Source organism: Pempheris klunzingeri, chromosome 11 (assembly GCF_042242105.1).
Source record: "Pempheris klunzingeri isolate RE-2024b chromosome 11, fPemKlu1.hap1, whole genome shotgun sequence".
Lineage (NCBI taxonomy): Eukaryota > Metazoa > Chordata > Actinopteri > Acropomatiformes > Pempheridae > Pempheris > Pempheris klunzingeri.
The window spans coordinates 12,202,495-12,220,041 of NC_092022.1; the positions used below are offsets into that span (position 1 = coordinate 12,202,495).

The 17,547-nt window shown below is 41.9% G+C and overlaps 1 protein-coding gene across 5 annotated transcripts in view; it reads left to right on the forward strand.

Annotated features, from left to right (window-relative positions):
• fmnl3 (formin-like 3) overlaps positions 1–17,547 on the forward strand; it is a 31,854-nt gene that overhangs the window by 2,012 nt on the left and 12,295 nt on the right. For 4 of the 5 annotated variants that reach the window (XM_070839154.1, XM_070839156.1, XM_070839155.1 and 1 more), the window contains exons 2-6: positions 12,504–12,587; positions 12,744–12,824; positions 13,259–13,335; positions 15,984–16,067; positions 16,540–16,686. In XM_070839154.1, the coding sequence (XP_070695255.1) occupies positions 12,504–12,587; positions 12,744–12,824; positions 13,259–13,335; positions 15,984–16,067; positions 16,540–16,686 (473 nt within the window). The remainder of the gene's footprint in view (positions 1–12,503; positions 12,588–12,743; positions 12,825–13,258; positions 13,336–15,983; positions 16,068–16,539; positions 16,687–17,547) is intronic. The other variant, XM_070839157.1, reaches the window with a different exon arrangement.

The window sequence follows — 17,547 nt, forward strand, 5'->3', positions numbered from 1 at the left end:
GGACCAGAGTTCAATAGGGCGTACTTCATGAAATAGTTACATTAGGATGACACATTTTTCACAGTAAGCAGTAAAAAAATCCTTCAAAAAAGCTACTATTTTTTTTACATTTATTCAAGTAACACTTTTTCTATGCAACATTATTCACAAGACTTATATCTGAGTTGCATATTTAAGTACTCCTCCCACCCCAAACCTCAGTAACATCACTCCAACCTGTTGCTCTGTTAAAGTGTTCCAGCACAGCAGGTTCAGAGAGCATAAAATACATAAAGACAAAATTCAGAGAGGATTTTTAATGTAGAGAATATACAGCCTGTTTCTTTTTTGTTTTTCACAGGTGCTCATTTTGTGCTCCTCACTCCACATTTCAGACATAACCCCACCCGGCCTTGATTTTCAGCTGTTTAAGACCTTAATTACAGCATCAAGCAGCAAAGAGCTGGGATCCTCTCAGCATTACTCAGATAACACGAACACTTTGTGGACCCTCCATGCTTCTGGAATAAAGCCATTATTTTCTTGCCAGCTACAGAGTGAAGCCCTCATATGAAGAGACAAGCACAGCAAGGAGCCATTCATGCCCTGCTTGTTGACTGCTGTGATAAGTCACAGCTATTATGACAATTATAATAATAATAATGATAAATTCTAACAATTATACACTCTAATACACTGTAAGCACTTCTATGACCACTCGATTTGGGTTTCTTTCATGCAGATCACTCATTACTTGGGACATTTTAGATGAATGTATGAATGTTTCCATGTGACCGATTTGTACAATTTCCCAACAAACAAAAAATATCAACCGACATCCTGCCAAGAGACTGGAACAGTTTGCAGTATGTTGAATGCCCTGCAAGACAAAGTCAATCCCTGTCATTATGTTCAGCCGTGCAGAGCAGATGATTTCTATGCAAGAGGCAGTAGACTCAACATTTCAGTTGTGCTTTGGACTGGGAAAAGTTTTCAAGCTCTCCAACCCCACCCTGCCCTACCCTATAGCAGCTCCAGATTTCCTTTACTTTGTGGGAAAGAACAACACGCTTGTATATTTTAGCGGTCTTATCAGACAATGGTTCTTCTCTCTGCCCTGCTCGCCCCTTGTTGTGAGATAAAGGTGCATCAAAAGCTTCAGTCTTCGCGGTTGGAGGTCCTCAGGAAGACAAGGTCATGGTTCTGTTATCTGGCAGTGGATATAGATCTGGGTGCTCCCAAAGTATAATATCTATGCTAAAAATAGTCCGAGCTTTGCTTTTTCTAGGTTTCTTCCTTCAGTATTTGTTAGTGGAGGCATAATTGGCTTCATTGTAGAATCAGAAATAACACATTTCCCATAAATGGATATTCTAAGATGGGTAATTTCCCCTCCTCTAAGCCACTGTGTTTTCTCCTGCATGATGGCATGCTGATGTAAACAGATGTGTCTGCATCTGCGTGGCGAGACTGCCCTCTCCTCTCAGACACAGCGCACAGACGTCCCACCAGACTGACAGCAGCCCATAATGATGTCATGGGTGCAGCAGCTTTCGCCAGTGTAGTAATATCCCTGGGCTAATGACTTTAACAGGCCCCCTCTACTGTAGATGGTCGAGGGGAGTGGAGGAGGGGTGAGACCCCTGGGTTAGCTTCGACTACTTCATGCGGTCTGCTAATAAAATGCCTGGGTCAGTTCTAACCGGCAGCATGTGCTAAAGGCATCGTCTCATTCTCTACTCTTTTGTCCAGCATCGCCAGAAACAGCCTCTGCTCTGTCTTTTGTGGCTGGAAACAGCTGCCTGGCATTTTCCTTTCTTCGTTTTACAGGGGAAATTGCATTGTAGCCAATGGTCGTTGTGGTTAGTTTGCTTTACAGTAATAACTGTGTTCCTGCACGCTTCTACGGGTGCATAACATACCATTAGTTCATATAGTGATTCAGATCTACCTGGACCTCACAGATAGACAGATGTAGATGCACAACAAAGCAGCCATATCTATAACATGATATCTTGCTCACTGGTAGCATTGTCCTGATAGTCTTGGCTCAGTTTCCCCTCACTTTATCCTTGGTAACTTTTACTTATCCTCAACTTTGTTCTGTTCCAAATTGAAGTGAACCCTCTCATTCACTCACCCAGTCAGTGTTTCCTATCTTCCCATTCCTTGAGTTCACACTCACTCTCACTGTGGGTCTGTCCTACAAAGTAACCATCTCCATATGACGCCGTCCTTATGAAAATGATGTGAGATGAGTGAGTGACATTTTCAAAGGTGCACGTCTGGCCTGGGATCCTCTTTCAAAGTGCCCGAGCACCAATCCACCACTGGATTCCTGCGGTCTGGTCTAGGCTGAGGCCACAGGAGAACTCGGGGAGGGAAAATTCCCTTTGAACTGGCGGTCTGCCACTGTTCTTGGTTGTAATGACTTTACCAACATTTTTAAACAGCGCGCACATATTTAAAAGCTGTTAAAGGAGCAACATGGGATTATTTTCACCACTTGATTGCATTGGAAGCCACCCTAACTGATTTTGTCTGACTCTGCTCAACTCCTCACATCTTTTCTGCTCTGACATCGAGTTGCATCATGCGTAGATGTGCCGCTGCAGCTTTTTTTGGGGGGGATTTGATTGTTCAAGATGGGTGTCTCATCATTAAGTCACAGCAAATGTTGGGAAAACTACAAATCAAAACAGTTCAGTCAGTGGCAGTGAAACTAGACGTGCTGACAATGTGACTCCAGCGCCCTGTGTGACATCACCGTTTCTTGATGGCTGAAGTCTAAAGAAATCTGCGGTGTCTGATAGATGCCACTCAAGTGGAACTAATGGAGTCAAGCTGTGCAATGCGTTTATTGGAGACAAAACCTAAATCATTTTGATTTGTTTAATGGCGGATGCAGTTTATTTATGTGCTCTGTATGTCTACAGCTCCCTTTCTCACACACATCATCACCAGCATCCCTCCTTTCTGAGGAGACAAAATGTGTTTGTTTCGTCACTTAATTTGGAAGAGCGTGTGCATCTGGCTCAGCCACCCACCACTATGTCCCAGGAAGAGGGGGATTATGGGAATTGAGTACACACAGTTAACTTGGTTTTAGAGCAGCAGAGCAGGCAGGGGGGGTTCAGCACAAGGCTGTCCACCTGGCTCTCTCTACCCTCAGGCTACAATTCCCCAATCTGGGCCAGGCTTTATGGGGAGTTTTAGTGCTTCTCCACTTCTCTCCTTGCAGTTATTTTGGAAAGCAAAGGTCAAGTTAAAGACCATGACTGAGCAGATGTAACATGCCTACATAGATTTTATGGAGGAAATTTTAGAAAATACACTTAGTTGGGTTTTTTTTTTGCAGAGAGTTAGATCAATCAAAGATCAATGCAGTTCTCATGCCTTTATGGTGATGCTACAGCCGGCAGCCAATTAGCTTAGTGTAACATTAAAAACTGGAAATAGGAGGAAACTGTTCAAAGTACAAAAAAGCACCTAAAGCTGACTAATGAATGAATTACCATGAATTACCCAAAATGCTAAACGATTACACTTGAAACCAGACACACTAAGGGATAAAGCACAAGTAGTATTTGGTTTTTAAGGGACAGATTGGCTCCCTATCGACTCTCCAGCCTTGGAAACAGCAACTAGTAAGACATACGTTGTTTGTTCACATCAATGAAATGTGTCTGGTTCTGGATTTATTCACCCAAGCAAAGAAACCGCATGTGTTTTCCATTTATATGCATGTGTAAGAGTGTTTTGGTATGTGCATGTTGCGTGCATTTGTGCGTGTCAGTGGGGGGGTTTGCATGCTGCTCTACTGCAGCTGCACCAAGGCTGTAGGTTGGAGAAGTGGTTTCCTCCTCAGTACAATGGGGACTCTGTCAGACAGTGTTGTTTTAGAAAGGGGGCCTCATCCCCTGGTGCCTTTTGTGCCGCTGCACTCTTTTTACGTGGACGCTCAGAAGAACTGTTGTAAGCTCATTTAAAGAGCCAGTGGGTTACGGCTTGATGGTGTGACTCCTACACTAGTGTCATGATGTCATTATTTCCCAGGTCTTGCTTAAATTTCTCCAGACTTCTGCCTTTTAGCAGTAACACGTCAAGAGAAGCAACGGGGAACTTTTTAAGATGTATGACTAGAAATGTGAGTCAGTGATCCATGTGCAAACTCTACGTGTCTTCATTTTGGTTTTGGTTTTTGTTCCTCTTCATAGTATTGTCACCGTTTCTCCTTCCCTTCAGCACAGACTCCTACCTAGAAGAAAAGTCCCACGAAAGCTCACTTGATTCAAGACTTTAACTTTCACACAGCCCAGGCTCAGATTTGTTACCCTTTCGTTTTGGCTGACCTTCATTTTTTTAGCTGGGCAGTGTGTCAAAAGGCCCGGCTGACATGAGTTATTGAGGCATTCATGTACCTGCATTCCTGACATTCCTTGTGTATATCATCTGTTGGCTGGGGCTTCCCTGGGCCCTGCACGGACGTACAGAGGAGAACAAACAGGATGTTCGCCACACAGGAATGAATGAATGCCTCCGATTCATGACCAATTGTAGTATTTATTTATAACTGGGTCCTAACCTCACTCATATCTTTGTTTGTATTCACATTTCCTAGATACAGTATGTTTAAAAAAACAAATAAATTGGACAACAGTTGTCAGGTGGGATTGGTACAGGAATAGATTTGTGTCGCTGTTGTTTTGGAACGGAAAAACTTCCCAGAGAAGTCGATATAAACAAGTCCGTCTGAAGCTTGAGGAACATCTGGCTTCAGTACGACCTTGAGCTTAGAGCATTTTCATCTTTATCTCAGGCCGTGGCCTTACTGTGGCTTAAAGAGTCTTGTGATGATAACGGTCTCCAGCTTGAACCCAGCTATCACCGCTGCCGATCACCTCTTTGACATCGGGTACATGAACGGGCTCTGGGAGGTAGTTCTTGATTTATCAACAGAAAATGCCATTTCACCAACTTCCTGTTGCTTTGACTGGTTGAGGAATGTCCATTTGGTCGTGTGTTGTAAAGAAAGCACTGAAGGGAAAGCTATTTCTCTCAACAAAGTGACTCAGAGGTCACGGGAGAAGAGAGACTGTGGACTGGCAGGAGGGCAGAAGAGGCGAAAGGAGTCTGAAATCCTCAAACCACAGCTGTAATCTGTGTTGCCTTCAAACTCCTGACTTAATGGGGACTTAACACCTCATGATTTGAGTCTTAACGCTACTTAGAGACGGTGTCGGCCATTTGAACGGCTCTGAGTTTTGACCATTTGTGCTCCCGTCTATTGTAGTGCTGAAATGAACAGTGAACTGTTGTTGACAGTTTTAGGGTTGGAAAATGGAAATGTATTCATGTTAATTATGTTTAGGTCAGTTGTGTTATATTGTTTTCACTCACTACAGACTTTCATTTTCTCATGTCAAGAATGCGGTTTGGCCACCGACTCTATGTTTGCGTCTAAATGAAGAACATGCTCTTACCTGTTATCTTTATAAACAAGCTCTTAACTGCCCCTGTTTATATTTGCTTTGTAAACAAGGATCAGCATCAGGATGATGGACAGGGAGGGGTACTGAGCCCCATGAAAACTTTACTTCCATCTGAGACAGTCACCCTCTCCTCCTTGCTCTCTGTCCCTCCCACACCGAGTCTTTGGGAGAGCTGGTAGCGTCTTCTTTGTAATCCCTCTGGACTTCCAGCATCTTTGTGCAAGACTCAGGCTTTGTTGTGATTGCCTGGTTCGGGTTTCCTCGCAAAAGAGCAATAGGGTGATCGGATGTCTGCTCAGAGAAAGGGGGGCAGTGTTTTCTCACACTGTCCTCTGTCGCTTTCAATTCAGCTGGGCTTACCTGGGAGCTGGAAAAACACCTACAATTCAATCATACACACACATAATCACATTGTTGGGAGTGGATGTGCAAAAACACAGACGCTCGTATTACACGTAACAGCTATGGTACAAACCTGACATTGCTCATGGCAGATTTTGATTTCCTGAAAATGAAAGGAAGTCCCTGCAGCTCCGTGACGACAGCAGCTGAGCCTCTCATCCTGTCTCCTCTCATTGTGTTTGAATATCAAGGAAAAGTAGGAATCCAAACAATAGCCTGGCAGCAACATCCATTAATAAAAAGCTAGCAGGATATGTTTAGATGCTGTCATAGGGTCTGATTCACACTGGCGTTTACCATGAATGATCTCATTTAATCAGATCATCTGTCCTTTTGAACCCCACCTCCTGTAGTCATAATCGACTGACTGTATGTGACAGACAGACGCCCAGAAGTATTTACACTTCCTGTCAGCTCTTCTGAGGGTGTAGTTATTTATTTATTCATCTTTTTTCTTTTTTCTGAGTGACACATTTATCTTGAACTATATCCAGCCAACTCTGGCATAGAAACTGGTGCATCGCTCTCTTTTCTCATTGTGAAGGCCTAAAATATGCTCAGTTAATATGCTTAGAGAAAACATAGTCATGCCAGGTCCCATATTCATTGTGTTTTCTTTGCCTCCTTGTTGGCTCTACTTCCCGATAGGGATCAGTGGCCTGGCTTTTTCCACCCTCTTTAGACAGTACCCTTCATTTAAAGAGCTTCTGGTCTTATCTTCCCCCTCATTGGCTGCTCGAGTATTTTCTTTTGTTACCAGATCAGCAAAGTATGTCCAGAAACATGTTGCTTTTTCGTTTTTTAGCTGAGATGCTTTGAAACAATATATGCTAGCACTTTTATTTACATTAAGAAAAAAGAGCCAGACAAGAATTTTTCTCTTGTATTATCAATGATAACATTTACACGCCGCCCATTTGTGTTTACTATTTTGTTGTCATCGAAAAGAAAAAAATCAGGCCAAGTATAGTACATTGAGTCACAGGATCAACGTCCAAACAGGATCCGAAAACGCTCATCTTGGCTTTTATTTCCAGGAGGTTAGTAACTGTCTCCACTCAGGTACTAAAGTTGTCAAAGAAATTACAGCTGCTAAAGTTGTGAAAAAACACAAAACAAGAATGATTACACTGATTTTCTGGTCTTTAAACTGGAAACTAAAAGCTCAGAGTATTGATTTTCTTTTTTTTTTAAGTTACTTGTCTGCAAATCAAATGACAGGATCAAATGAATTTTGTGTTGACACTGGGTTTATTGTTAATAGTTTTAAAGGAACAGTTCAACTTTTTTGTGACGTGTTCATGCTGCTATTTTGTTTGTGCCACATGTACAAAAAACAACACATTGGTTTAGAGATGTTGCAAGGCTCATTTTGTTCCATTAGACAGAGCCAGGCGATCTTACCTCTGTTTCCAGCCTAAGTGCTAAGCTAAGCTAACTGGCTGCTGGCACCACCTTCATATCTACTGGACAGAATTGAGACAGTATTGATCCTCTCATGTAACTCTGAACAAGAAAGTGAATAAAATGTCAAACTATTCATTCAATATCAAGATTATCATCTTGTGCTGTTGGTTTCTATTATTAGTCTTAGTTGTCTGTTTATCGTGTCCTGGTTGTATAAAACACAGTCTGTAAAGCACCTGGAATTGCCAGTGTGCAAGAAATATGCAATACATGAACAAGTAAACCACCCTGCTTTGCCTTGAGTATGTGCTTTAAGCTCATTACATTGTTGTGTGACTTTGAATGTTGTTCAGTCGTGCCACAGGCCCCTTGGTCCTGGACCCCACCCTGATGAGAAGACACTCAGACTTGTTGGGGGTAAAGAGGGCTGTCTGGGTCTCAGTCTCTGAACTGCCACAGGCTCTGTCGGACAGAGTGAGCTCTTTAGCCACCCACTCATTTCCCTCTAAGCTGATGACATCTAAGTCTGGCCTGTGTAAACCTATCAAAGTAGATAAAAAAACACAGGCTCTTCGTTTCCAACCCACTGATACAGAGCACCAGCAAGAGAATCACATTGAATGCATTTGCTAAGTAGTCCACCTATAGGGTGTTTGAATCTGAAAATCTGAATCTGAAAAGATTTACATGGGATGAGGCAAAGCACATCACCTGTTTATTATTGTGTCATGTATACAGCATGCCCAGCTTATCCACAGCAAACAGAAATTCATATAAATCAGCTCCAGAATACATTATCATACAATACTACAAGTCCAAAACTTAAGACAATCAGTTAAAATCTTTTTCACAATCGCATTTTTAGACTTTCAGTGTCTACCTAGGGAACAACTCTAGTAATATATAGTCCTCTACAGAAACAAGAGGAAAGTCTGCACGCAGAGCTCTCACATTTAAAGCTCTTCAGTTGTGAGCATGGTGGTGTTTTATCTTATCCTGGCTGAGAGTGTGAAGCTGTGAGAAACATTAGGGGGGAAACATCCTGTCACTCTTTTCCATTTGTCTCCGTGGGAGCCTCTGGTTGGAGTTGCAAGTCACAAACTCAATTTAAGGCTAGTTGTAAATCAACTCGGATTAGGAAACTGTCCAATTTAGGGCAGATGGAGTTGCCCTGATGTCTGACGTGACCCTGGGCCCTGCAGCATACCCCCTCAGTTGTGGGGTCATACACGTGTGATCTGAGCGCTCTGCTGAGTCCCGGATGGCTCTCCTGGACTCTCCATGCCTCCTTAACCGGCAACCTGACCCCCTCAACTACTTTAGCTGTTGAGTCTTTAAAACTTCCGTCTTCCTCTGTCAACGGCTCAAATGTCTCTCTGTTTTAGAGTTTATGCCCGCTCTGTTGGTCGGTGTTACTCGTGTGCTTAAATCTCATCCACAACATCCTTCAGACCTCTTCCCACTTGTCCCACTTTGTGTTTTTCCTTTGTTTATGCACATTACTTTCTCTTTTCTTAGATTATTTGTTTGCAATCAAGCACTACTTTCAATATTAAATGTTTAATGATATTATTAAGTAACTATTTAGTCTATAAATTGTCAGAAAACAGTGATAAGTACCTCTCATAGTTTCCCAGAGTCCAGGGTAACATCTTTTGGTTGCTTTTTTTGTCCAATACTCAAATTCATTCAATTTCCAATGATTTTACAATGAATTTTAACCATTAATCAATGAATCAGAATTAATGTTAAATAATTTTCTGTCTGTGATTTATTCCACTGCATTTTAATTGCTTATTTTCTCTAACTGAGATTTGTGTTCAAGAGATCTCTACATAAAAAGCAAAAATAGTGCTGAATAGTATTTGGGTCTTTTAACAAGTGTAACTACACTAAAGTTGACTGCAGTGGAGTTTTTCAGTCCGTCTCCTCTGTTTGTCTCCTGTTGTGGCTCACAATGTGGGACCTAATGATTTGAGAGATAGTAGTGATAATAAAACCAGTTCAGCTGGTTGTGCAGTGTCCTGGTGTTGTGTTTTAACCGGATTTTGCACTACACAGCACCAGGGGGCATACGCTGACCCTGCCCACTAGCCATTGTTAGCGATTTTCTATGAGGAAAAAAAATAGCTCAAATGTCAGAGGATGGGAATGGCACGACACCAAATCAAAACAAAGCTCCGCATTGAATCCTTTGTCAAGTCAGTCTCAGGTCAAACGAGAAAGGCCCTGCTGGAGGACAGAGTATGTAGGCAACATAACAAGCACCAAACATTTTTGGCATTTCTGTAGTATTTTACCCCTAAAATGGGGCAGTGAACTGTGAAGCGCCACTGTTACTCCTCTCCCATAAAACTACTTCTTTTTAGCTTCCTATAAACACAGGAAGTGCAAGATTGTATCACTGTGGGAGAAAGTGAAATGAAATTAGCTAAATTGGGTTACTTGGCTCAAATTACCCAAATCTAGTCAGAAAGGAAACATGCCCTCTGCTTCTTGCCTTGTCGCAGGAGAAACTTCTTCATCATTTGCCCAATCCTGCTTTTTATTGTGGCTCCACACACGTGCACACAGTCCCACCTGTATTTGTTTACATTACCTGAGGCTCTAACTGACAAAGAGCAGAATGATATTAAACATCAAAGTCTTCACTGTGTCTTCATCGCACATAATGACACGTACCTTTTGATGACACGTACCATTTACTGGCTCCTTTTTCTCTAACATTACCTAAAATCATTTTTCAAATCACATAACATTAGGCAGGTGTTTTCTTTTCTTTGCTGTTTTTGTCTTTGTCTAAAACTGGATGAGCATAAGCGTGTCTATCTGTGTGTCTGGTCTGCATGTTTTTCCTGTAATTCAGAATTGCATTACTGCAAATGGGACCTTGCTCTTTGCCTGTTTTCCCTGCAGTTGTACTTTAGTATGCATGACTGACCAGGAAAACGAAGACGAACCAGGCTTCAGGTCTGAACAGATGCTGGAGTAGATATCTGGGCTTACTTCTTCATTTGCCCTTCAGGTGTTACATCAAAATTCAGGCCTATGGGACATTAGTGGAGTGTATTAAAGTGATTCACTCAGAGCAGTTGGTTCCTTCCCTTCATTACGTCATTATGAATCAGACTAAGGGTCGACCTGTTTAATCTTAAATGGAGCCTCACATACAGTAAATTATCAGGGGTAGAGCCAATGATTATTCTCATTATCAATTAATCTGCCAATTATTTTCTCATGTAGTTGTTTTGTCTATAAAATGTCTAAAAAGGGCAAGTCCAGGTCTCCCAGTCTTGTTTTGTCTGACCAACAGTACAATGATCAGTTTACAGTGATATACAACAATGGAAATATTAAATGTTCATATTTTACAAGCTGGGATCAGCAAAAATTTGAAAATCTATAAATAAATAAATAAATAAATAAATTATAAATAAATGAAATAGCTGCCAATTATCTGGTGACTTAATAGTCTAATAATTGACTAATTGTTTCAACTCTACAGTAAAAACCTAATGATTTCTATTGATAGCATGTATGCATTGAATTAATATGAATTCACTTTAATGAACAAGTGAAAGCTCTTTGAAAATGTTGATTTCAGTTGTCTTCTGTTTTATTAGAATGATCACCAAGTGGAGGTTATTATTATTCACTAGACTAGTTTCAGGGACCAGTGAAAACTAAAGTAGATTAACTTTTAATTAACAACAGTCCATCTATTATTTAACATTGTTAAATCCAGTCTTTGTGACATGTGCTCTGAGACAGATAATTACTGATACAGACAGGAGAAAGTATTCCTCTCTTCCTACTACAACCTTCCTAAAGACTGTGTTGTTGATAACATTTTGTCCCAGGAGAGACAGAGGAGCTGCTTGGGGGTCAGACAAAAAAGGGAGAAAATTTACTACTATAAACTACTACTATAAACAGGGCACATTCCTCCTGTAATTCTGGACATCTGGTATGCATGTTGCTGCACTCTTTTCTCCCGTGCAGGATTTATAAAGCAGGTTATGTCAAAGGGCCATAATGTGACATCTTTGCACTGCTTCCCACTACATATATTCTGTTATGGCTTTGTCAGGCATTGGATTCAGTTTTTTTTTTTTTAAGGATTTTTCTATGCTTTGGCACTTTAAGGTTGCTGTGTGTGTTTTTTAATGTTCTTTTGTAATTTACAATTACAAAAATATGCTATTTAATGTGAAATTATTGTTCAGCTCCATAAAATAAATGTGTAGAAGACATACAGAGGCACTTCTGTCCTCAGTCCCCTTTAGACAACATGATTCATGATGTGCTGATAGAGTGAGCAATGTGGTCCTAATGTGGAAAACTAATTTTGAAATACTCACATGTGATATTCCACCCCAAGCAGTGACTGAGTGGTTGTCATAGGAACAAGTATATGTTATTTTCCATCTATCAAACGCGCCACCAGTGGCAAAACGGCAGTGTGAACGTCACATCTGGCCTGGGATGGGTTAACAGAGTGTTGCGTATTAGACGGCAGGCTGAGTTATGGCTGCAGGTTAAAAGTCAAGCTGACAGACCGTTTGTGGCCGGGCTTACGGGGTTCTGTTGATACGGGTGTAAATGAGGGTTCCCAGTGCAAACAATCCCTCATGTCTCTTCAAAGAGAAATGCTGAGGCGATCAGTTTCAGGGGCTGACTCATTTTTCAGATTTCCCTGTCAACTGTTTACAGCACTTGACTCAATCAAGAAAGTTATTGGTCAAAAATTTGTCATGTAGTTTGTGCTAGTTGTCACAAGGACATAAAACACTTAAGTGGGTTGGTCTCCAAACACAAATTAAAGCATTTAGGGTTTAATTGAGCCACAGTAAACTGACTGCCCCAGGTCGTCTCGTTTAAGTGTTTTTATGGGTGGATTAGCTGACAGGTCCCATAAATGGCACTTACTTCGATAAAGCCTTGTTGTGGTTAAAAGCTAAGCGTTGCCCGAATGATACCAAGACTTGGGAGTGCAGACGAGATGCGGATCATCTCCTGTGGCAGGATGCTGAAAGTCAACACAGGAAGTGAGGTCATCATGTAAGTCCCCAAAATTTTGGCTGTGCTCTGCTGCTGGCGCCAGAGGCCTGTGAAGCCTGTGTTGCTGACAAACACTCAGAGCTGCTATAAATAATCAGCTAAACAGAAAAAGGGAAATATGTGGTTGTAATAGAAACTAATGCGTATACTTTATATTCACAGAATTCTATGAACCTGCCTCCAGACAAAGCCCGACTCCTCAGACAATACGACAACGAGAAGAAGTGGGACCTGATCTGCGACCAGGTGCTTTCATAATCTCTGGTTCATAAATTACCAAACAAGCTCTCACAATACACACACACCTGCCATCATCACACTAATCAGTCTGCACACACACACACACACACATACACTTCAGCAAACATACATTACAATGCTTACCCTGCTGTGTGTCTTCAGGAGAGGTTTCAGGTGAAGAATCCTCCTCACACCTACATCCAGAAGCTACGAGGATACTTAGACCCTGGAGTCACACGAAAGGTGGGACAGTGCAAATGACCTCTCGAATATAGTGTCTGTTTAAAGGGGAACTCCACCAATTCAACACACCAAAGTCACATCAAAGTTACAAGTCTTGTGGAGTTTCAAAATTTTTATAATGTTTTTCTGGCTGTATGAGGTCTGGTAAAATTTTCTAAATGAACTGTCAGTGGTCAAGTTGCATTGTTGGTAATGTAGGAACCAAGGAAGAAAAAATGATTCAAAATAAAAGACGGAATCGATGTTTCTGCTGCTTTGACATTTTTTCTTTTTTTTTAATTAAGCTGACCATTGTGAGTCTGACAATGCTGTAGAGTGCTAAATTGGTGGAGTACTCTTTAAAAAGGAACCTGTACACTCTCGCTGCTTATTAAGTAATATCTGCACAAAGATAAGTCTGCAGCAAAACTCTCTGCTTTTATTGTGTGTTACAGAAGTTTCGCCGGCGGGTGCAGGAATCCACAAAAGTCTTGAGGGAGCTGGAGATCTCACTGAGGACAAACCACATTGGGTAATCAATACTTGTCCCCCCTATCTGTGAGGTGAATTACACAGATTGTTATTGGTGCACGAAGCTTAAGGAAACCATGTTATTGTTTCCCTGGTGAAGAATAGTGCTTTCTGTGCTCTTGCTGCTGCAGGGACACAGAGCTTTCTCTGGTGCCCAGATATCCCCCATTGTTCTAACTTGCCAAGCTCTGCAGCTCCACTTCATAGAACTGGTCCTCATAATGCCCAGATGGTAGTCATTGTGCTGCCTTGTCCACTCCCCCATAGTGTTGAGCAGGAAGCTTTGTTGTGTATGCCAGAGGGACAGGAAGCCTGGCTGACCAAGGCTGAACCCAGTGAAAAGCACAAACACACACACACATACATACAAGGATACTTCAGTGTTTATACATTTCTCACATTTAGAAGCAAACAATAGTTTTGTATTGTTTTGTCATATTTTGTAATAGACAATAGGCATTCAGAACAGCACAGTACGCTACACACCCACTGTGCATCTGGATGTTATGTTATGCCTTTATCTCCAGTGTCTCACACATGTTCCTTTACTTTATAATCCGTTGACGTGCAGATACCTCCACATAAAAAAAATGTGCTGCAGTGACTTGCCACTGAATTCCCAAACCAAAAGGAGCCTATAAAAAAGGCTTTCATTTTCCATAGTGTTCATTGAGCTCCAAGAATAACTCGCATTCTATTAGGCTTCATCAATAAAGGTCAGTTTCAATGCTTTTCCCAGAAAAACTCACGGGCAAAGAAAAAAGAAAGCTATTTTCAGAAGACTTTAGGGGGTGGGATTAAGTGTAACAGATGCTGGTTTATTGTGTGTGTCCGAATCCTGGGCCCTTTCTGATGTGTTATTCCTGAGACTGCCAAGAAAATCTGAAATAGCAGCTAGCTGGAGAGAAGTAGAGGGATTGAGAGAGGAAGGAGTGAGGGGTCAGAGGCAAGAGGGGGGGGGGGGGGGGGGGTAGACAGGAAACTGATGATCAAGCCCGCCTCCTTGTCCACCCCTTCCTCTGCTTCCCTCCTGCACCCAATCTTATTTCTTAGTGCTTTGTTTGCTTTACCCTGTTCTTCTCCTCACCTCTCTTCCCTTTCCCTCCCTCCCTCCTTCCCTCCCTTCGCTACTTTGAGGCTCTTGATTGCTTTCCTGCCTGACTCACCATTGGCTGACTAGCAGTCTGTCAGCATAACCAGGATTTCAGGACTATTTTAAGAACCTTTTACCCCAATCCTGTCCCCCTCACTGGAGGTCCCTGAAGAAGTGGAGAGGAGGTGAAAGGGGGTCTGTGGGGGAGGCAGACTAAATACTGTTGACTGTCGACCTGAGCCCAGCTCCTTCAGCCATATGCCCCTCCACATTCTTTCTCTCGTCGCAATGGGAATTCCTTTGTTTGGAGTTGTTTCTCTCTCCAAAAAACTGGAATGAAATGTGGAGGAAATCTGAAGCCTTGCTCTAGTTTTCTTTCCATGGCATTCCTGCCAAGTTCTTTCAGTCAGGGGAGGGGAGACCCCCTTCAGAGCTGCCTTAATGGATAAATCTGGTTAATTAAAACTTGGTACTTATTTTTGTAATTTGTAATTTTGCTTTTATCGGTTATGATAACATTATATTCACAATTCATTGCTGAGATACTGCGACATGGTGACGCTGCTGCAAAAATAAGTCAGACAGGAAAGAAACAGAAGCTGTCATATGATCAGAGAGATTGAAAACAAACTGAAAGTTTAGCAAGGTCACCAAAACAGAAAGTGGATGCAACCTGAATATCTGTAATAATCCCTCATTTGCAAAACTGAGGAAAGTCCAAACTTAAACAAGTTAATAGATTAACAAATTGTTTGGGTTATGTTCTGTCTCTCTACATTTTCTTAGCGAGGTCCCAGCTCTCAGGAATTAACGGCTCTTAATGAAGATGCGTCCTTGATACAGCGAAGTCACGCTGCAACTAGCAGTCATTTTCATTATAGATTAATCTGAAGATTACTTCCTTGATTAATCGTTTGCTCTCCAAAACAGTGAAGAGTGTCCATCAGAACATCCTAGTGGTCACAATGTGACACCATTGAATGTTTTGTCCAAAACCCCAAATTATTCCATTTACTATAATAAAAGACCAGGAAAAACAGCAAATCCTCATAGTTGAGAGCATAGAACCATCAACTGTCATTTTTATTGAAAAAACGAAAAACAATTATTTGATTATCAAACTAGTTGCTGTTTCCTGTTCCTGTTGTGTTTCGATCGGTTCCGCTACAGTGAAGCGCAGTAAGCATTTTCACTGATGCATCAGGAAAGTCAGAGGAGAGATACGTGCACTTATACATATACACAAACCTGTGTGAACATGCTTACCTAAACATATAACAACATTAATGCACATACACCCGTCTACACGTTCCTCCATGATTTTACTTCACATCAACACCTAAGCAACTAGTTTCAAAACAGCAATGTTGCCTCTGATCTTAAAAGTGATTTTCTCCATGTTTTTAATTTGCTCCTCTATCACATCTCCATTTATTATTTTTCTCTGTCTCCTTGTCTCTTTTTATCTATTAACGGGTAAAGTGCAGTCCTAAAGTCTGAGGGTGTGTTCTTGCTTTGCTGCCCTGCTAACCCCTCTGTGTTTTCATGCGTCACAGGTGGGTCAGGGAGTTCCTCAATGATGAGAACAGAGGTCTTGATGTCCTGGTGGAGTACCTCTCCTTTGCCCAGTGTGCTGTCATGTGAGTATTTTTGCACAAGTACACTTTTATACACACACACACACACACACACACACTCACACAGACACACACCGTCATGTCTGTAGCCAAAACCTTTCCTAAGGAACTGGGTTGGGCAGTGGATCCAGCTGCTGAGTTAACATGTTGTGTCCTGTAAAGCCTGTAATGTAAAAACTGCTTGTGCATCTAAAATTGCATTCTTTGGATGTGTGTGTGTGTGTGACTTGTTGCATACTTGTCAAACTGAATGTGTTTCTGGACAGATGCTATGTGGTGTAGGCTGAGCTATACCTTGCCTGACTGGGACAGAGTCTCTGTGCTGAGCTTTATCATGCAGCTTGTTGACAGTTCTTGTGATAACCGCCGGCTCTCTACCAAGCTGCCTCGCTAACCTAACCTCCCCCGTGCCTCTCATCTACACCCCCGTGCCTCTTTGTTGGCTTGTCTGTCTGTCTGTCTGTATGTGGCCCAGGTTGGATTTTGAGGGGCTGGAGAATGGGGAGGATGGCTTCTTGGACAAGGCTAAATCTTGGAGCAGGTCCATAGAGGATCTGCATCATACAAGTACCCAACCCTTCTGCAACACACTGGTGCGTTCTGCCCGCCAGTCTGTCCTCCGGTACGTATTGCTAAGCTAGCTTCCCTGCTATTACCTATCCCTGTTATTGCCTCGCTCTGCTAACCTTGAATGCTATAAACATCTATTAGCATGCAAGTCCAGTTGTCTTGGTACTGTTTTGTTTCACGATGGTGCCTGAATGGCTGATGTGTTTTGGGTCTGCTGAAGTCTTTCTTGACCTCAAGGCTCTGCAGATGATGAGCTGTGTCGGAGATAGAAACTTAAGTCTTTGACCTTTTGCGCTATGTTTCTCTCTTTGTTAATGGTCCTCCCTCATCTGTCCAGATGTGTGTCTGCACTGTCTTCAGATGAGAGCCAGCTGTGGGCTGCAGCATATGTTGGACAGTTGTGATTCTCTTCTTCATCACTGAGCCACACACAGACGAAGAGACACAAGATGTAAAGTCTGACAGGAGTAAATAAACATAATTAGAGTGAACAAAAATAGTCCACAAGAATAACGTTCAAGCGTTATAGCATTCATATTAGGAATGATGTGTTAACACTAACTTTAGAAAATGTAGTGTATGATTCAGAAATGCTGCACCGTGAAACTTCTGAAACACTTAAAAAGCCATTAAAAGCCAGATATCTATTTCTATGGGCAACAGAAAAGTAATACTATGCGCACATGATGACTGTGCAATACAGTTACATAATAGCAGTATGTGTGCATAGACCTCGTCTGTTGACAGTAGCAAGGAAACCAGGCATCTCCCATAATGCATCTGTAACCTCAAAAACCATCGAAGTTTTTTCTGTCAGACCTTGTTCTCTGTAATTTTCTCTCACTGCCTCGCTCTCTATGTGACACACTTAAAACAAGAATCATATGAGTACCAGATAAAGTTCAGAAACAAT